This window comes from Pomacea canaliculata, linkage group LG3 (genome assembly GCF_003073045.1).
Source record: "Pomacea canaliculata isolate SZHN2017 linkage group LG3, ASM307304v1, whole genome shotgun sequence".
Lineage (NCBI taxonomy): Eukaryota > Metazoa > Mollusca > Gastropoda > Architaenioglossa > Ampullariidae > Pomacea > Pomacea canaliculata.
Window position 1 is genome coordinate 26,829,239 of NC_037592.1, and position 21,393 is coordinate 26,850,631.

The window sequence follows — 21,393 nt, forward strand, 5'->3', positions numbered from 1 at the left end:
ATCAAGAATTCTGTATCTAAGAACACACACAAAATCTAAGAACACACACACTCTATCTCTCACACACATTTAAAAAAAAGGTCGACATTTTCCAAAATCACATTGGCAATGGACATCACATTGGCAGTGTATTCTTAGTGCTGGACAATATCGCCTTACGAGAACCAAAGTGGCGGCATATCGATCAGCTTCAAACGGTTTATTAACAATAATTAATAATATTAGTTTCGGATCGTTAGTATACAACTTGAATTACAATAATTAAAAGTTAAAAGTAACGATGATTGTTGATACAAACACCAATTTTGCGCAATTTGTACGACATATTAGAATAAGAAGTGAGGTAAGAGAGAGAGCGAGCGCGTCCATAAACAAACCCGCAAGAATCAACAGTTACCGCACAGGTGCAGTCGATGGGAAAAGGGAGATAACTACTTCTTTGTCTTCGTGGAGTAGTAGACGAGTGCATTCCCTTGAATATTTCGCGTTCTCTGAGGAAGGTCGCCTCTGAACCCACTGCATGAGTTAGAGATATTATTAAAAAAAAAAAAAAAAACTACAAACGACGTAATTTCTTTCTGTTTTTCTTATCTTTAATTATATATTTTGTAAGATTCTAAACGATTAACTGTAAAAAGAGAAAGACTTTCCAACATAGGCGAAAGATAGAGCAGGCAACAATTATTTGTTTGGCTGTAATGCCTGCCTAGCAACACAACACTGTCCTCCATTTATGTGCGCATAAGAAGTCTATTCAGAAGCTATACATTGCTTCTCAGGAAGAGAATTAAAGTGCTTTGATGGTGGAGCATTCAAGAAAAAGTGTGCAAGTTAACATTATTGCTTGGACTTTGAATTTGACGGCAAAAATCGGGCAAGGGATTAACATCATAGTCGTACAGAACAAGCAGTTTTAGCCGTTTACTATATGTTAAGAGGGAAGCATGAACAATATTTTCAGGAATATGCTCATCCATTTAAATGATACCCTATGGATGACGATAATCTGACTTGATGGCAAAGAAAATTTGTTAGAAAAACTACATCATTTGCAGTGCAAATGTTATATTTAAAATGGTATTGGTGTCTCTTAAATCAATCCCACACTGTTAAAAACAATTTTTCAGTAACAGACGTACCATAAGACCGTTCACAAAATCTAATCTTTGCATAAGCCTGAAATCAGTAAAAAAAAAAAAAAAAAAATAAAAGTAAATACTAAAACTCAAATATACACATTCTCAATTCACACACTTGCGAACTTTCAAGTTGTCACATATTTCTTGCCATACATGCATCCCCGTATTTCCTTAGCATTTAGAAAGAACTTTTAACTTCTAGGAAAAGCTATTAACTGATATTTTTTTTTCTTTCGTCGAACAGTTTTCCGACAGATTTTTAAAAAATAAAAAGTTGAAACCACAGCAAGAGTGCATTCCTCAGTGTCTGTATCAAAGTTAGTGAAGTTGAACTTCTGAGGCACTTGTGTCCAAGGATCTCGATCAGTTTAGTTAACACTTGCAGCTTGTCCCGTTCGTTTAGCGAAAACGAGGCAACGGCTGTGAACGTTCAAATCCTCTTCCTTTCATGCCAGAATTTTATAGTGCCAATATGATTTCAAACATTTAAGATTTTTTTAAGGGCTTGATTGAGGAAAGGGACCAGTTGGAGAGATATATGAGGAGGGAGATGCAGGTCCAGCCAGCAGGTGTCACAGACCTCGATTGTTTTAGCTCCTGGATAAAGAACCAAACTAGAACTTGGCGCTTGGAGTCCTTAGACCAGTGAATCCCATCTCTGAAAGGTAGTGAAACAGCTTTTCTGCGTGGGGTGGCTTTGGATGAATCCGCGCGAGGGATTAGCTTTGGATGGCAGGCATTTCCCTGAGGCTTAAGCCTGAGAGGTTGAGTCAAAGAGGTCTTAGATAAAGGAGTATGAGGTGTGAGGAACGGCGGGGTCATTCTTTTTTGAGCCCCACTATATTTTGTCTTTTTGCTCGGAAATCCGCCTTGTGGATGTGAATGTTAGCGGAGGGTTAGGATATACGGAATGGTCATGACGAACGACCTGTTGTCATGGTGATGCGTGTGGTTCTTGACGTGAGAGAACGTGCGGTGTGAAGCAAGGTCACCGGAAGTGTTAGGATGGAATGCTGCCTTCTCTATACGGCGACCTCGAAGGCTGGAAATGAATGTGTCGTCGTTTGCTATAGGATTGCGTGTGTGACAGTCTGGTAAGGTTCTCGGGAGGAGGGAGGTGAATGCATGTGGGAGGGTCATGAGCTGTGGGTTTTGTAGACATAGAAGATTGAAGGGATATAGAGGGTCGGGGTCAAGACACATGCGTTGTAATGTTACACTTCAGATGTTTTTGGCAAACCGGTGACCCCGCTCGTGCGTGGTGTAATGTTGTTGTTGAACACGATTTCTCAGATACGAGAACGAAAAATGACTCCAACCGCAAAAATGAGAACAAAATAATTGCAAGCCTTCGAGACTTTAAAATAAACTAGTAGTAAATTCTAACTCATTTTTGTCACATTTCACCTCTCACCACTGTTTTCTCGCTAAAACGTGTTTCCATTCAAATCCTCGTCCTATCGTGGTCATTACTCAGCAAATTGAGCAAAAGCGATAAACCAATATAAAGGTAACAGACGAAATGGATACCATAAATGCTAACACAAGCCGAGACAAAGATACAAAACCGTCGGAAGAAGAATCACAAACAACGGACATGGTCGAAGATGAAAACACTCTAGTAGGAAATCATTTGTTGACAAGGACAAAGACATGAGTGAGAGCTTTCGCGTGCGTTCAGACCTTGCAAAAGCTTACAGGATCACCTGAGCCTTTCCCTCGTCCTGCTAAGCTTGAAAGTGGTTTATTTTGAGTTGAGCTCCAGCAGGTAATCGCACGGGCCATCAGACGGACAAGTAGTGGTCGCCATTATAAACCGTTTAACGCGAGTCGCGTCGACTCCACATCGCGTGGATCAGAACCCGCGGCAACCGTGTGAAACACTTTCAGCTAATCAGCGGCGGTAGATGAATCGTGAGTGACACGGAAACGTGTCCAACAATCCTTTGAAGTATTACAGGTGGGATCCTTTATCCAAGCTGGGCTTAAGGCAAGCTGTTAGAAGACAGACGTAGCCAACTGAATGGATCGGATCTGTCAGCCTCTGACAGTGGCAAAAAATAACCTCTAGTTAACTTTTAAGAAAGGTCGCGTTCAATTCAGGATGGAAAATGCCGCTGGGTGAAAAATGAATATCAGCTGGAACAATCTTTTCCTCTGTTAGCCGGTGTAAAGTATTTTTGCTTCCTCCAGGCTTATTCCAGACATATGGGCAAATTTCAAAATAAACGGCCATCGGAAGCTAAAAGTAATTAAGTTCAAATGTTGTAAAATAAGAGTACCCGGATATTATTCATCTGATGGAATGAAAAAAAAAAAATTGAAGCTAGCAAACGCGACTTACGCTGCTAAAATTGAACTTTGTTAATTTCTTTTTTTAACCACTTTAAATCACACATGTAGTTCAAGAAGATAAAATGGTAAAAAAATGTGAACTAATTAATTCTGTTATTTTCTTCTTTTTCCTTTCCTGTTTCTTTATTTTTTTGTCCATTTGTTTGATTTAGACATCTTTCTTCCGCTATTTCTGTCTTTGTTAATTGGTTTCTGGAAAGATGCATTATCCATGGCTTGGTATTTATAGACAGTGCTTGCTATCGTTTCCGCACTGTAAATTAATAGAAAATTTAGATTTCACCTTAATTTATAAACCGATCTGAAAATGTATTATCTGGTTTTACTGTAGAAAGGAAGATAAAATGCCTAGTAGCGATCGGAATAGTCAAAGGTGGGGTTTACCTTTTCTCCCTGGCAAATCATTGACCGCAACTGTTGGCGGATAAAAGAAGTATTTCAATCACCGAGCTTGAACCGACTATATCTACTTGGAAGTCATTGAGGGCGTTAACCGCGAGACAGCGGACCTTACAGCTCCAGTCACTAAGAAAAATAAAAAGTGAACTGTACCTCAAGTCCCAGTTACTGCCCTCTCCAATCACCCAACAAACACAAAGAATAAACGCTTGACATTTCAGTGAATTCGATTTGAAATAAAAACGATTCCAACTGACATTTCCAATGAGGCTGGGAATCACACCAGTGTTCTGATGGTTGGTGTGAGATGGGTCTGGATCTCATTTGCTGCCTTTGACATTTCCCTTGTACTGCTCCTTAAAAGGTTGACCCCTTCCCGGATGACATCAGTTCCTGTCATCCTTTGACCTTTTTTGTAGGGGTTGAGATAGGAATAATAAGCTATAAGGACCAGAGTCAGCACCCCGGGAACGCATTTCTTCCAGACACAGGAACCTCCAGGCTGGCGGTGACAGACGATCAAGACTGTTGTATGTCCGACACACTTCACGCGCAGACATTGTTATCACCTTGGTTACGAAATGATAGCGAGGTAGCTGCCGAGAGATCTTGAAAATAACGAACTTGAGAGTAAGTATTGATTTTATTTTGTTATCATGACAATAACAATGTTTGTCAGAGTGTGCGTGCGTGGTTGTGTGTGTGTTGGTGTGTGTGTGCACGCGAGTGCGTGCTTGTGTGTGTATGCGTGCGCGTGTGTGTAGGTGATGTTATTATTCGTTTTTTCTTTACATGAAACAAACAACCGCCCTCATACTCTCCTCTTACTAAGAAAATGGATATTTTAAAGCTGAAATTGTTGCTTGAAAATTGAAACAAAAAAACCTGCCATATTCATTAGAATGTTGCGATATTGCTTCAGACATCAATCTACTCAAAGGGCACAACATTAGCTGCCAGCATGCACATTGTTTTAAAGGATCTTCTAAGTTGTTCCAGCATTTTGCATATGCTCGCATTCCTCCTATATTGCTATTAGCGCTGATAATATTCATCAAATTTGGAAACGACCGCTTAAAAATGGATTTCAAAACTAACCCACTTTTCAAAACACTTTACAAGCCTTTACTTCTTTTGTGAATGCATTAGTTCACTGCGTTCTCAATGAAGCTTAGAAACACAGGTTGTTCAATCTGCTGTCGGAGCTAGTTCATCTGCCATGAGCAATATAATTTGCATGAGGAAAGGCCTTATTCCTCCTTCCTTTCAAAGCAGTTTTAACACGCGGCAGTTCTGGGCACATTCTGTTCCCAAAACGGGAAGCTAAATTAAACAAAATGATCGACCTTGACTCCGTGTGGATGATGAAAGAAGGGAGGAGAATAGGGGATGGGAGAGGGAATCTTGCCCCAGCATCGCTGGAGGCAACGGGTCTTCTTCTACCCCGCCAATCGACAAGAGCCCCGAGCTACATTTCTTGTGTTCAGGAGCCGCAGGCTGCAAATTATGAAATTGGAAAGTCCCAGAGCCCACTGTAGAGCTTTGGGAAGTAGAAAGATAAAAATTTCAGGAGACCAATCGTTTATTTGGCTCCGCATTGTGATGACTTAAGCCACGTGTGAAAACGCGAACGATTACAAATAAATCTCGTTTATCCGCGTTTACCCGTGATAACAAGTGTTTACAAATGATGAATCGTGTGTTTTAGACATACAAAACTGTTTGTTTACCTCAGTCGCACTGTGTTGCATACGACTAACACGACTAAAACCGTCTGTTAAACATGATTTATAATCAATGTGTTTATTACACGATAAACGGAGAGATTGGTGTGCGCCGATCGTTCCTAAACCCAACACTCTAACCACTCATTGCCCTGGGTTTCTCATTTTTATACCTCTTCCCATCTGGCACTAAAAGTGATTAACAAATCTGAAGCGATTTCGGGCAAGAACGGCGTGAAAATATTTAGCAAAAAATAAGCACATTTCAATTAAATCATCTGAGTTAGGAGCTAAGCTCAGCTCACACACCCTTTTAATGTTGCCTCCCCAAGAGGATGCTATTGCCGTCTTCAGGGTTAATAGGGATTTTTATTAGTGCCATTCCTTATTCTGTGGTTCGGAACTGGTCCTCGTTTAGCCATCTCATCTCTTTAAATCTGATCTTCTTTAGATATCATGTTATTTTCTCTATTTTCCTTGTCTTCGTGCTTTTTGCGTATTTTAAAAATATTTAGTATGATAATTTCTTTGTTAACAGGCCACGACAGAGATAGATGAGACTAAGGTTTACTGTAATTATTATAACAAAGTAACAACATATCATCACATCAAAGCATCTTTGAACACCCAAAAGATAAACAGACACAAAAAGCAAGTCGAGGTAAGGGATGAGTGGTTGAAAGCTTTGCTAGTTTATTTGTTGACATCTATTGAGCCCGAAATACCTTTTATTACAGTAGAGCACCTTTCCTGTCTAGTTTGAAACCCACTTCAAAAGAGTGGATTCATCAAAACAACAAACAGGTAAAACGACCAGGAGAAGAACCTCGCCATTACAGCAAACAGACGACTTTTTTCCTATTTAAGACTTACTGTTTCATTAAGTTTCTAATGCAGATACTGAATTTATGTAAGTTCACTCTGTCTTTATTATTCTTTACTTTAGTGAAGCTACAATGCGAAGAACTTTGAATTGTCCCCACACCCCCCGCCCCTTTGAAAGAGATCAATTATGCAAACGAAATAATATTTTATGCAGTTACAGAAAACATATTGTCCGTATTACAGATAATGTTCTAAAGAACAAAGAATTACAACTAACTACACCAGACAGTCGTTTCGTAAATGCTATCATACTGAAATAAGGCGGTTAAAGTATAAACTATGTCACAACGAAAAAAAGAACAAGCGATGAATATCTTACCCTGATTGAGTGAGCGATGAAGAGGAGAGTTACTGATAAATGAGAGAGAGAGAGAGAGTGCGAGCGAGAAAGGAGAAAGAAAAAGGAAAGAAACTATTAAAAAAACTGAAGAGAGAAAGAGGAGGAAGTGAGACTTCCTGATATGCTCCACCCACCGGGAGGGAACTGGTCAGACTGCCGGAGCTGGTCAGGATGGTGCTGGTCGAGGGACGATGCTCACCAGCCTCTCCGGGAGTCGCCTTGCGACTGTCACTCCCAGCCTCAGGGTCAAGGGTCAGGCTGTGTCTCCCCACTGGCGGACCAGTTGACGACGCGCCAGGCGGTGGTCGTGGTCGTTTGACGGACCTGCGGCCTCGACGTACTGTGGTTCCCTTCCTCACAAACATTTTGTCTGGTCACAGCTGGCGGTCAAGACAAGGAACCCAGTCTTTGTAATGAATACGTCCTTTGGGCGCAAGGCCTTTCACACCGAACCCGAGTATTCCCGTGGTAGTGAACGCTACAACAGATTGACAGAAGAGACATAATATCATTGTAGGCAAGATACGAGTTTATGAAAAAGAATATACATTCTGACATAAATAAGTCCTGGATTGTAAGGAAATGGAGATGGCGTAGAAGCCGTGCATTAGTCACCAGAAAGTATTTTAGAGAGAAAAGAGAGATGATACTCTAATTGAATCTCTTTAGGTTGTCTGTGTTTCTCTGATATTCTAGCTGAGTGCTTCTCACCATTTCAGACTTACAACTGATTTCTAAACAAGCACTGACACATACGTATGTGTGTATGTGCACGTGGGCACGCATACACACAATCATGAGCATGTTCTCTTTATATAAATTTGTGAATTAAATGTAAGTAAGCTCTCGCTTGTGTGTGGGTGTGTGTGTTTTATCTTACCATTTCAATATTAGAGTTCTGTAAAAAAAACACCAAAAAACACAGAGCTAACGGAATAAACGATCTTCTGCATCGAGACCAGTTTCATATGGTGAGGGACTTTGTATTTCAGAACCTCCAGAAGAATATTCTCTGGATTTTGCTGATGAAGGTGAGCTGACCTGTTCTTCTGCTGTTCAGTCAGCATGCAGCGATCCAGGTTTTCACTACGATGCATTCATCAACCCATCTCAGAATAGCACACGAAGAACTAAATGAACTTTTCGTGATTTGGACTTATCCAAGAATAAGGCAGAATTGCTAGGTTCAAGGCTCCAACAATAGAATCTTCTAGAAGACGACATCACGATTACTTCATTCATATCGAAAGCACCACCAGCAGTCTGAGCCTTGACCTTCTCGGGAATGTCAGGGCAGAAAACTACAAGGTAGAAGACATGTTAATACAGTATCAAAATCTGGGTTGCAATATGTCTCTAAAGATCCACTTCCTTCATTCCCTATCTGGATTTTTTTTTTTTTTATTTTTTGATAATTGTGGCATAGTTAGTGATGATCATGGCGAACGTTTTCATCAAGATATTTCAACAGTGGGAAAAAGATACCAGGGAAAATGGTCCGTTAACATTCTGACTTTCTACTGCCGGACACTCCTAGAGATGTTTCAAAACAGCTGTACAAGACACAGACAAAGAAATGTAAGATAGTCTATGACTTGATTTTGTACAGGTATTAACTACAGGTCAATTAGTATCAGCATGCATTGTCTGCTGTACACAATAATTATTGCAGATTACAACAAAACAAAAACAAAACAAAACGAAAGCCAATTTGGCATTTTATTGTTATAGTCGTGTTGAGCACACACAAACTGATAAGAAGAAATGACTAATTTTATTCCAGTAACATGATTTTTGTAAACAGATTTTGAGCAGTGTTATTAAACAAAAACAAAATCAGATTAAGACTGAGAGGGATATCGCGGTTTTTTTTCTCTCCATCTATCGAGATTTGAGAGCCCTCTACAGCTGCGTAATAGCTCCTCGCGAAAGTGAGGCAAAAGTTGACAGAGAGCCAATAAAAGTGACTGTCATTATGCTGACAAACACACGCGCGCATTTGTGAAGAAAGCAGGCACGTCAGTAGGAGTGTGATGTGTCACTTCTATCGATCTCAGTGAACATAGGAAACGATTTCGCTGCATACTTTACCGCACACACACACACACACACACGCACACACACGTACACAAGACACAAAGCACAAAGACATAAACACAAAACCACGCACGAACACACAAACAAACACACACACTAACACAAACACAAACACACACAAACACACACAAACGCACACACATATAACAGAAACAAACGGACAAACGCACAAACACATAAAGACATAAACACACACACAAACACACACATAAACACAAACACACTCAAACACAAGCACAAACACACACAGAGAAATGCGCACACTTATAAACACAAACACATAAACACAAGCACACACATAACATGAACACACACACATATAAACGCAAACACACACACACAAATGCAAACACACTCAAACACACGCACAAACACACACACAGAAATGCGCACACTTATAAACACAAACACATAAACACAAGCACACACATAACATGAACACACACATATAAACGCAAACACAAACGCACACACACAAATACAAACACACACCCAAACGCACAAATACATAAAGACACACACACACACACAAACCCACACACAAACGCACATACATATAAACACAAACACATAAAGACACACACAACACAAACACAAACAATGCTACGCAGGATCTCACTCTGTTTTTACTTACTCTTTCTCTCATTATCAGACATTCTAGAATCCATGTAACTCCGCAATCTCAGATGAGTTTTGAATTAGAAAAAGCATCGGCAGTGCACTTGCCTTTTAAAATGAGATGTAATTCGCCGAGGGTAATGTCGCCCGTTCTTTCCGCTCGTGTTTCAGGTCGACAAGGTGCTCAGTGTCCAGACAGTTGCCGTCCCTGCCCACCATTCTTCTCATGACGGGATAATGACTTGCAGCCCGAGCTAACCACAGACAACACCAACAAGCTTCTAGAGGTCAGGGTTCGCTGCTTCCTGTTCACTTTCTCTTTTTTTTTTTTCTATGGAGTAGCAGTCAGCACCAGGAGTGTAGTCTATTTCTGGAAACGCGTTAAACCTCGAGGGTTGGGGAAATGTTTCGCCATTTCTTTGCCGTCTCGCGCACGGGGCTGAAAAACGCTCCCATCTTGACCATTTTAACTCCCTCAACAGTCCGGCAATGTCGACAGGAAGCTGAAACAGAGAGACGAAAAGAAGCCATTAGGACTGTAAAGTATACAGGTGGTAATGGATGCCACTGGGCTTAGACTATTCATTTAGAAAACTCTTAAAAGTCCGCATCACTCTTAGGATCATAAACGTTTTTTTCTGGAGGGAAGCATCCAATGGTTGACGGAAAATTCACGAGACAATTTACATTTCTATTTTGGGATAATGATAGCTATCTGTGGCTTTTAATGGGAAGAAAACATCGTAGATTTTGCACACAAGAAACGACCGGCTGTTGATGACAATTTTGGATTGAGGTTGTTTTTCGCATTTCTCCTCCCCCTCCGTATGCTTAAGCAATGACTTTTTCGATAAAAAAATATTGAAAACAGTGCCAATACGACTGAAAAACACACGGTGGAATAAATTCATTTTAAACAAACCGACCAACCTGCTTCTAGGAAAACTGCTTACTTCTGATGAAATGTCCACATTGGAATAAACAACCCCTCAACTCCAAGGTCTTCGCACCGGGTTCTTATCCTCCGGCCTCTTGTGTTGTTGTCGGTGTTAAATAGCTGTTTTATGTCGACCTCTCAGATAAATATAGCGAGCTAAGTTGCGAAATGATAGAGATATAAGGTGGGGCGAGCTTGTCACTTTGGGCGGGTTCTTTTTCTAAGGACGCCGCCGCTGATTTGCCATCGATTCTCCATGGCAACGCCAAGCCTTCCTCTCCCCCTGAGCGATTCACACCGGTCATTTTGGCCATTCCACTTTCTCTTCATCTTACAATCTCGAGTGTTCGTGTTTCTGATATCTGGGGGAGGAAGTTGGGGGAACCTATCATAAAACAAACACTATAGCGGATGGGACACCCTCTACAACAAATCTCATAAAAATAAAAATACGAAATCTTAATAATTAAATTCAACGAAAGATAAACATACTTGGACACCAGCTCATGAATATATGCATACACATGTTTTTAGATGTATACACGTGCACACACATATATACATATATCTCGAGAGAGACATCACACGTAAGCACAAAAGCAGACATAAGTCAGGCACCTTGATATAATTTTACGTTTTCGGTATTTTTGACTTAGGTGTAATTTCCAATTTTTTAAAATTAAGTTGTGTTATTAAACCTACTACTGTTTCTAGAACTACTCAATCCACCACTACCACTACAATTATAAATTATAAATTATTTTACTAACGGCAACAGCGCTCAGCTATCAGCAGCAATGACAAGACGTTTGCTAGAATTTACATGTGAGCCAAGGAAGTCTCGAAAAACAAGGAGAACTGAAATATTTTTAATTAGTATTTATTACCAGTTCTCTACAAAGAACAGCTGATTATATTACTCGCTAAAAGCAATGGCACTTACGCACAGACAACTCTGCACCAGCTGTCAGGTTCGAAATTCGACTTGGGCGGCGATGATGGCAAATTGTAACCGCGAGGGTGTGATCCTGACGCTCGGGTACTCCAGTTTCCTGATTGTGTCCAGTCTGGTGTGTACCCCTGGCTAGTGTTGCCTCTAGCTGCCTGGCGCATAGGGTCAGCTTACTGTGAGTAAGACCTCATCAGAGGACTCGGGTAGATAAAGTTCTGACTCCTCAAGATAACGTGTTTACGTCTCGTCTGCGTCTGGCGAGGGTCCGATGCCAGAGCTTCCTGCCAAGCGCTCCAGTTCTCACCCCGCCCACCCCTTGACAAAAATATATGGTCTTTGATGTTACTGGCTTGTTGTGCGCTAAAATGAACTGAAATGCAACCCATATCAATGCAGGAGAGCAGGTTTGTTGTAGATGTATGTGTGTCTGTGTGCGTGCATGTGAGAAACGATGAGTCTGTACATCTATGATGACACGTAGGTGTCAGCGAGAACATTCCTGCCAGCGCTCGCATGTTTATTGTGGTGTTTAACTCTAAACAAAAAAGGTAACTTTTAAAAAAATGGTTCATGTGACATTTATTTAAACGCCACGAAATCTTAAAAAAAGAATCAAATACACACAATTCGTCGTTCTTTGCTCGAGCGACTATCACGTGACGAACTAAGGGTTGCTACTATCGTCTTCGGCCATCATTTGCTTCCCCTACCACCTTTCCCCAAATCCCCTGACGTCTCTTCATGTCGCATCCCTCCGTCGTAGGCCTGTAGAGGTGTGCGGGTGTGGGGTGTAGGGATGTGTGTGGTAGGTGGAGGTGTGGGGTATAGGTGTGGGGGGGGGACAAGCGCCACGAACACTGCTTGTATCCCTCTTTAGTTATTCTGTCTAAAAACAAAACAACAAACAAACCTAAAAACAACTGAAGCCTTTAGCAAGTGTTATTCACTTCAGTAACTTTAACCCTCCCAAAATGTTGGTTAAAGGAAAACAAAAACACATTCTAAAATCTCTAATAATTTCAAGCATAAGAAGCGAACCTGTCCTTAAACTCCACAGTTTGAAAAATTCAAATGTTTTAAGTAAAGAAAACGCAATCTTTCCGTAATAGCTAAAAATAAGTGAATATCCATTAGCTTGCTAATGCAAAGCCCCAATTTGCAATATTATTGTACACTTTAAAAACTTGCGCACAATGTCATGCACTATTAGCTGATCAGCTAAAAACTTATCAAGCCATACTTTCAGTCTCCTATACCTCGGCATCAGCCGGCAAGGGAAGCAACCGACACAGACGTCTTAAATGGGGGTTCATCTTATATTATTTTATACATCATTGTAAATGTTTTATCTTTTGTACAATGCTGAAGAGCGAAGCATGTTCAAACCACTCTGAGGCTTGCATAGGACCATGAGCTTAACGCTTTATGCCCTGATTGGCTAGTTTAAAACACCACGTGGTCGCCACTACCGCCATTTTCCTATTAACCGGCAAGGGAAGCGACCGACACAGACGCCCCATCACCATTTTTATACTACAATCCTAGCCAAGGAAAATGGCCCCACTGCCTTAGGGGAAATCTTGGGAAAGATAAAGGCTGAGGGAGTAAACTCCTACAGAAAATCTTGATGCTCACACGGCATCAGTACTTTTCCCGATGAAAGTAGCGGCCAGGGTCCAGTTCATGACCAGGCCGACTACCGGCTGTGGTTCACTTGGAGAGGAGTTGGTCGTTACCAATTGTATAAAGTTCAATATTAGGACCATGGGTTTGCGGAGGTCAGGTGGACAGGATTTGGGGAAACAACAACGGAAGACGGGTACAAACAGTGGTACAGTGGAGAGGACGTCAGACAGTATGGCGTAGGCTTCCTCGAACACAGCAAGGTGGCAGGAGCAGTCCTCAGTTGTACACCCGTATCCATACGTGTCTTAGCTAAGCCCCTACAATGTCACCATTATCAAATTGAAATCCTCGAAACTCTCCACGACTATCATACCTCCACTTCAATTGGAGGAAGACCGACCTGCAGCCTACTCTTTGCAGACGACATAGACCTGTTACCAGGCACTATCAGAGAACTACAAGACCTCACCAACAGACTGAGTGACAGTTCAAATGCATACAGAATGGATACCAGGACTGGTTGATAGAGGAGGAGCATCAAAGACCTGCTGAATATCGCCCACAATAGGCAAGAGTGGCTCCTTCAAAGTAAATGTAGTCCCATTACTTTTTTAAGATAGTTAGGAAATGAGGTGTTGTCCTTCTCCTCTCCCTAACTGCCTTACCTTCTCCAGCATTCTTTGGAATCAAATACCATTCCCCGCCAACTGGGTCGATTGGGAAAAATGAGCTGCGCTACACAGGTATCGAACCGATACGCCTTTCAGTTTGGACGCCTGCGCTATAACCACTTGGCTAACTGGTTCCCCCGACTTTTAAGACTCTCCTCTTTCGTTAATACCTCCAGTTTCTCTCCTTCCTCCCCTGTTATTTGTTTGGCGTATAATTTGTAGTTTGTGAACGGTATTACTATTGTTTTTCGTGCTGCTTATGGTCAAGAGCACTGATCTCAATGTCAAGTTAGAATGCACTGAAAATGACTTTTTCCTCCTCCTCCTCTTCTTCTTTCTCCTCCTCCTCCTCATCTTTTATATAGCTATCTGTGCTAATACGTATCTTTATTATAAAGCTCCTCGCTTTAAATTTTCTAGGCACGAAATTCCGGCTTATGAAAACCTTTTCTAACAACAACAACGACTACGACTACAACAGCAACAGCAACAACACAAGAGCAGAATGCTGTGATCGTCTAGCGCTGGTGGCGCGAGCGTCTGTTGAACACGTCAGAAGGCAAGTGGCGACGGTCAGCGCGGCGGAATTGGAGCATGCGCACTGAGGTTGTGTGAATTGTGAGCCACTTTGTGGACGTGACTGGGCGCCTTGCTGGGATAATTCAGGCAGCAGACCGTACAGCGGGCCTGCCACGCGGCACGAGGGTGAAAATAAGAATGTAACAAATGTGTAGACTAAGACAGTCCCAGGAACCAAGAAGGCGGGAACAGACCGCAACCTGAACAAACGGCTCCAGGTTTGAGTGTTCCAAGAAGACAAATAATTGTGTATCGTTCACTCTTTAGTTACACAATTACGCATTCTATAGCTATACAGTTTATTTTATAACAATAAAAGTAGAATTTAATTACATAATTTTTGTTTACAAATTAATTGTAGAATAGAATCAATTCTATAAATATAGAGTTGAATTGTATTTATACACCGACAGCAATTTTTAAGCATAGTATGAATGAAATAATTGATTCATCGACATAGTTATCGTCATCAGTTCCTCAGCCGCCAGATGAAGGAAGGGACTCTCTCGGTTCCCTGCCATTGTACGGAATGAGCTGAACAGCCAACATGTCCTCTCTGAACTGCTGTCAGGACATTGTCTTCTTTTGTCTTCCTCTCTGCACTATCCCGTTCAGGGTTTGGAAATCTTGTTGATTGTGGGAAACCCATCCAAAAATGCCAGTTACAAAAATCTATTTTTTTAGTATGCTTTCTGTTATTTATTTAATGTTTTTGAACATGCTGGGCAGTGACAAGAGGTTTTTAAAAAAGGGGCTTTGGGTGTTATCAACATGATTAACGATCATATGTTAGGTCCAAAGAAGACCTTTAACACTTTCAATATTTAAAATCTTGCTTCCAGTCAATGTAATGATGGTGTTACAAGCACCCTGACGAGATTTAGACCACGTGTCACGCCAAGACATGCCATAGACATGTAATTAGTCCTGTTGCTATGGATCGTAACTGTCCATTATGTCATGACACCGAAGAGTCAGAGCTGCATTTTCTGTTTGTCCACCTGTGCTAGTCTTTGAGAAAAATTCATATCCATTTAGTTTTGTAGAGGGCCTTTCAGAGGGCGGTTCAAGTTTTGTTATTTAGCACTACACACGTTAATATCTTCTCCAAACTATCGTTATTTGTTTTTAAGGATTTCAGAATTCGCATGGATGTTTCTTGCACGACAGAAGTGTCTAATATATCATAAGATAGTGTTAAAGTAATTGTTGGCCGTTGTTATTCGTCTTCACTAGTGATTCTACAAACAATTTAAGAGCTTATGTCTTTGTGTACCTGCAACCCTCTTGCCCCTTGAAATTGGTCGATGGCCTAATCAAGTTCGTTTGTTTGTTCTAATTTGATTCATTTGTTTAGTGAACATTTATACCTAAAAATAAAATGTTACCATCCACCACCGCCACCTTACTCCATCCAACACGAAGAGACAACAGCTAGAAAACTAATTTTCTTCTGTGTCTGAACATCTAAAAATATACAACTTAAGTAGGTTTTTTTTTAGCAAACCTGTTTGAGATCGGAGAGGCGGGTATGCCTCTTATAGCAACATAGTTCTTCCTTACATTAGCCAGTCATTTTTTGGGAATAGTGCACGTCTTTCCTTTTTCTAAATATTTTCAAGACGAAAGCAAGGGGACACATTAAATCTGCTAATCACGAGCAAATCACCTGACTTAATGACTTTGGCTCGACGGCCGCAGTCAATGCAGTTGACTTCCCACTCTTTGCCCTTTCCTTCCGTCAAAGGCCGGCGTCTATTTTTGCACCTGTGTGTGGCCTCCCCTCCCCTTCCCTCACCTCACCTCACCTCCCCTGGCTTTCATCGATTGTCGAAGACTGATGGCGGCGGACATGCGGTCCACAGATGGCAGGGCTTGGATCCCGAGGTGCGTTACTGAACAACGGGGGCGAAGCGTTACAGAACAACAAAGGGTAGCGAGCGGATGACAGCAAACAGATCAGATGGACGGTTCTTCTCTCACTTCAAAGATGCTAAGACATTTTGTACTGGAATATGAAATCTTTTTTTTTTGTCCATTTAGTATTATCTTTCATCTGTTGATATATGTTCTTAGAGCAAAAGCCAATTGAAAAATCGTTCTTTCGCCCTCAAGTGATTGATTTTAAAGTTTGAGTTATTTTAAGTGTATTGTACAAAGAAACTTATTTCTTTACCGCTTAAATAAACCAAGTAAGTTTTTTACATTTAAATTCGAACAAGCTACCTGAACTAATGGTGATTGAGAGAGTGGTGGAAGCAGAAGCGGTCAGAGAGGGAAAGGAAAAGGCAATGAACAGGTGTTCAGTATGTAGAGGGAAAGAAAGATGGGTCTTCATTTAGTTATTTCTTCACTACCCGTTTCTGACAAAGCAGTAATAGTATTGTGACTGACATTACGGGCATAATGACACCATACTTCAGCTCATGAGAAATCTACAGATCGTGAGTTAAATATTATTAATGGTTCCCCTACACATATTACTTTTGCGGTAAAATGCTTTCACAAGATCTCAGAATTCACCATCAGGTCTGTTCCTCTTGTAGTGCCAGAAATATAGGCACAGACGAGTGTACCTCATTTTATTGTTGAACAGCATCCATTTTTATTCGTCTTTCAACATTCATGCCATGATCCTTTCCAGGCTTAATCATGTCTTTAGACAAAAGGAGATGTTAAGATGGAGATATCAAGGAGCTGAATCCTTGAGTTTGTGGATAGGTCAGTCCTACTTTAATCCCCTCAAACATACTTTTCCCGAGGGTAGGTGTGGGGGAAATGTCATCCAACCACAGTATTCTATGTTTTTGTGCAGAAAAAGTTTTCCAGTCTTCCCTCACACCCATCTATCCATCATACATACTGATCGGGAAATACGTCGCCACAAAACCATTTAAATTGCTGTTCTTCAAAATGAGCGTGGACATATAACAGGGTAATAAGTCCTTTTCAAATGTATTTCAGTCAGATCATACATTTTTCTATTGTGAATAAAGTTTTGAGGTACTTCGCTCCCCTCTAGTATTTTAATTAATGATGAAATTTTCCCTGGAGCGCCCGAGAACGCCGTCAGCTCTTAAACATGTTTTTAATCTGACGAAGCAAGCACCGTTGATGAATTTCACTTCCATAGATGTGATAGAAAAATAATACCTCGAAATCCTATTTCAGATGCTCAGACTTTATTCAAGACGATGAGAACCGCAAGAAAAATGGAAATGTCATCCAAAAAAACTCCTCGGGCAACAAAAACCGACTTGGCGCTTAATAACTTAGAGTATTTATTTCCTTCTTTAAAAAATCCTTCATCTGTAGATCACGCAGAGGTTTTTAATCCAACATGAAGTTTCACAGAGGCAGGAAAAGACTCTGTTATTGGTTAAGAATTTTTTTGGAGAGGTCTATGGAAATTTCCCTCAAAATGTATAGCAGCCAGTTTAAATTAATTACACTCCGGAGCCGAGAAAAACGCAAAAACTATCAAATGAATACATCACATGTCAATGTTAGGATCATAAGGCTAGTAAGGCTCAGATACATCTGTAACACGAACTTTGCTTGTGCTGGGCCATAATCTAGAAGAACTCATTGCTTTTCTCATTCTTTTTTTCTGCCCTCACAGCTCGGGTGAGACATTTCTGGTGTGAAATGGAATGTAAGCCAAAGCCCTGAAACCAATTCTTCATGGACTCCTTGTAAGTAAGACGACAGACAACCCACACATCAGTCACAGGGTCTGTGATTTCCCACAGGGTACTCACCGACGACCCATGAATCATGTATTCCTCTTGTATCATCCTACCATCCTCTTCCTTCTCTTTGGCTTATGTGTCTCTATATCTAGTTTTCAAGATTCTTTATTCTGTCACGCACTAAGGGGTATTGAAATATTAAAAATATATATCCATACATGTTCACACACATTCCTATCTTTATCAATAGTATCTATTATTCACACACACACACACACACACTTATGGGTGGGTTTATGGCAGCTAATTTAAAAAAAACCATCAGAAGCAGCAGCAGCATCAGCAACAGCAACAACAGAAAAGGAAAAAGGAAAAAAAAGGAAACAAACTAATTAGTTTCATCATCCATTCAATCTTTCCTTCTTCCATCCTCCTCATGTATACCCGCGTGTGTAGTCAAGTAAATTAAAGTATGAGAACACACGCAAACAAAGGATAAACATGCTTTTGTTATCTTTCTATCACTGTCCTTCACATGCATTCTGAGTTCTTTACTATTTCATTACTCCTCAGGAGTACTGTACATATTAACACACTTAAATTCCATCCATCCCAATATACAACAATATCTCACCTAATCGCACCACGATTTGCGTGACACTGCAAGTGTAATACAAAAATAATTTAAAATCTCTTCTCTCTAAAAGTTTAAAGTTCAAAACTGATAAAACAAATCAAACACGTTTCTGAAAAATTCCCCCCAAAAATCACAAACTAGTTTTTTTTTAAATGCAAACATAATGAAACACGAGTCCTCTATCAGTAAAAATATATCAAGTAAACAACATCTTAATAGCTCTTTCTTATGCTGACAATGTTCTGAAAGGTACAGACATTGGAGGTTCGAAAGATCATCCACAAAGATGCTTAAAAACTATGTATTACATATATTGTTAAAAAGAATAAGACCAAAATGGCATTTGAAGGTCCGTTGGAGCGCATTACGAGGCTTTCAGCATGACAGCCACCCTGAGCACTTCTCATCCTCCAGCCTCCCTACCAACACTTTTTTCAGAAGGCGGCTCAACACTGAATTTATTACATCAAGCGATGGTCCTGCGTGGGTGCAGCTGGCTGGAGACAAAGAAAGAAATATTCCATCGATCGACGGTATTCGAGAATCTGGCTTCATCTTTCTTTTGGAAGACCCGAGATGATTTATCACAAGACGACCGCTAGTCGGCTAACTGGTCTGATTTTTTTTGTATCACATCGCTTTTTGGTTCGTACTTTCGAATTTCTGAGGATGCTATTGGTATGAACCGGAGGTAGTAGAGCCTCAGATGCAGCTACGAACCAGAAATAATGGAAGCAGGAGGATATCTCGGAGGTATTTATTTCTATCTGAGGGAAGTAATATTTGAACTAGATATAAAGATTCAGGGACTACTTATAGGCCGTAGGTAAGGTTTAAGAAGAGAGAAAAAACTGCTACCCGAAGGCTGCAATATGGCTTAGAGGAATTCTGGGGTGGATGGGAAGGCTACCAACAGTCTCTAAAGTGTTAAAGAAAATAGAGACTTCTGGTTCAAAACTAGCACTTCCTGGTCTATGAATTGCCTGGAATGAAGAAATTTATATTCAAGAGAAAATATTCATCGTTTGTCACGTGAACAAAAAATTTGGCAGAGGTCAAGCTCCGGAACATTTCTTCCCGAGGTTATCTTCATGCCTGTGCCAGTACCCCGCCGATTGAACTGCAATCATTGAAAGAGTGCATCATCGTCCAACAGCGACTTCAACACCTTTGAAATCTGAAAGGCAAAAATGACCAGCATTGACTTGTGTCTCTGGTCTGTGTCCTAATGGAAAGAACAATCTTCTGCACTCTGAATTTCTCCCTAAATCATTCCAAATCCTGGATTACCTCGCAGCTTGCGAATACCAACCGTGTACTCATCGGCGACTGAAATGTTCAGTTCGATTCTCCCTTCCATTCATTACTGAAAGCATCTAAAATTACTTCTAGAACAGTACAGCATGGTACAGCACCATCATGTCATCGACAGATTGATTGTGCGTGAAGACAAGGCCTGCTTTGCCCTGATCTTTCTGTGTCCGAGCACTAGTGGACCGTTTTCGAATGTTGATCAGTCTGGATGGTCTGGGCAGACAAAACATGTTGTAGCCTCCTGAAAGTTTGCCTTCATTGATCTCGCCGTCTTCCTGAGCTGATGTCTTCAAGATGGTCAGGGACATCTCGTATGTCTTGGTGTCTGTCTACAATCTGAGACTAGCTGCTGAATTGGACAGGTATACTCCTATTTCCATTACTAACTGCCCCTCTACCCTATGACTCACCCCTGAGGTGAAAATACAAAGAGTAAAAGCTTCGTCGAACTTTTGAGTCGGTTCCATGTCTACCTGACTGACTGCATCTAGTGTGTGGTGACTGAAGGCAATACATCTTGGCTGCTACTTTGACAGGGTTTCGCAAAGCTCTGTTCTTGGAACTCTTTTATTCCTGTGGACATCCAATTACTTGATCCTGTTATCTGCCATTTTAACCTTTAATATCCATACATGCCATCAGGTCCGCACCACCACACAGCAAACGATGGACCCTGTAGATGTCCACCAACAAGCTGAGTATGAATGATTACAAAACTGATGTCAATACAAAAGCTTCTGTAGATAAAGGAAATGAACGCCTTCCTCTATTACTTTTACTTTCTTTGGGGTGGACATCTAGATTTCCCAGACCATCAGGAATCTCAGTGTAAATATCAACACATCTCATCTTTGTCTCATGAATCTCACATCATTGAGTCTTAAGTCCATTGTTCTGAAAAAAAAATCAGTCTCATCTTACCTTTCCTGTCAGTTTCTGATATCAAAATCTCATGTTTGCTTTGTTGTCCCGGGTGGATTACTGCAGCTCTCTATTCGTCGATTCTCCTAACCACTTACTGGACAGATGTCAAAGAGATGATAATAATACCCTTCTCATAGTCTTTCTGCGAAAAGCAGAGCATCATTCACCTTCCTCCACGAGCTTTACTGACTGCCTGTCCGAGCTGGTATTAATTAAAAGACCAACACAGTGTCTTCATTACCTCGCCTCGGTACACCTGTTTTATCCACACCCTTACACCCAGTCAATCTGTTTGGACTACTTGTGTTACCCCCACTTTCTGCGCCTCGGATCAGATGAAAGATATTCCACAAAGATATTCCCTAGTAGAAAAGGTGAAGGCCTTGGGAAGCCAAACAATTACCCAAGACACTCCTATTCTTGTCCTCCATAAAGTAAGAAACAAGAGACACGCCGACGATCATGCCTGCCATGCTACGAAGACCAAGATAGTTTTATTATTGT

At 40.9% G+C, this 21,393-nt stretch overlaps 1 protein-coding gene across 1 annotated transcript in view; it reads right to left on the minus strand.

Moving 5' to 3' along the window:
* The window catches only part of LOC112560423, a 48,259-nt gene that overhangs the window by 16,553 nt on the left and 10,313 nt on the right, over positions 1–21,393 (minus strand). Inside the window, exons 2-3 of the mRNA XM_025232280.1 lie at positions 9,666–10,060; positions 6,977–7,320 (exon numbers count right to left, since the gene is read on the minus strand). Of these exons, the coding sequence (XP_025088065.1) occupies positions 6,977–7,207 (231 nt within the window). The 5' untranslated portion in view covers positions 7,208–7,320; positions 9,666–10,060. The remainder of the gene's footprint in view (positions 1–6,976; positions 7,321–9,665; positions 10,061–21,393) is intronic.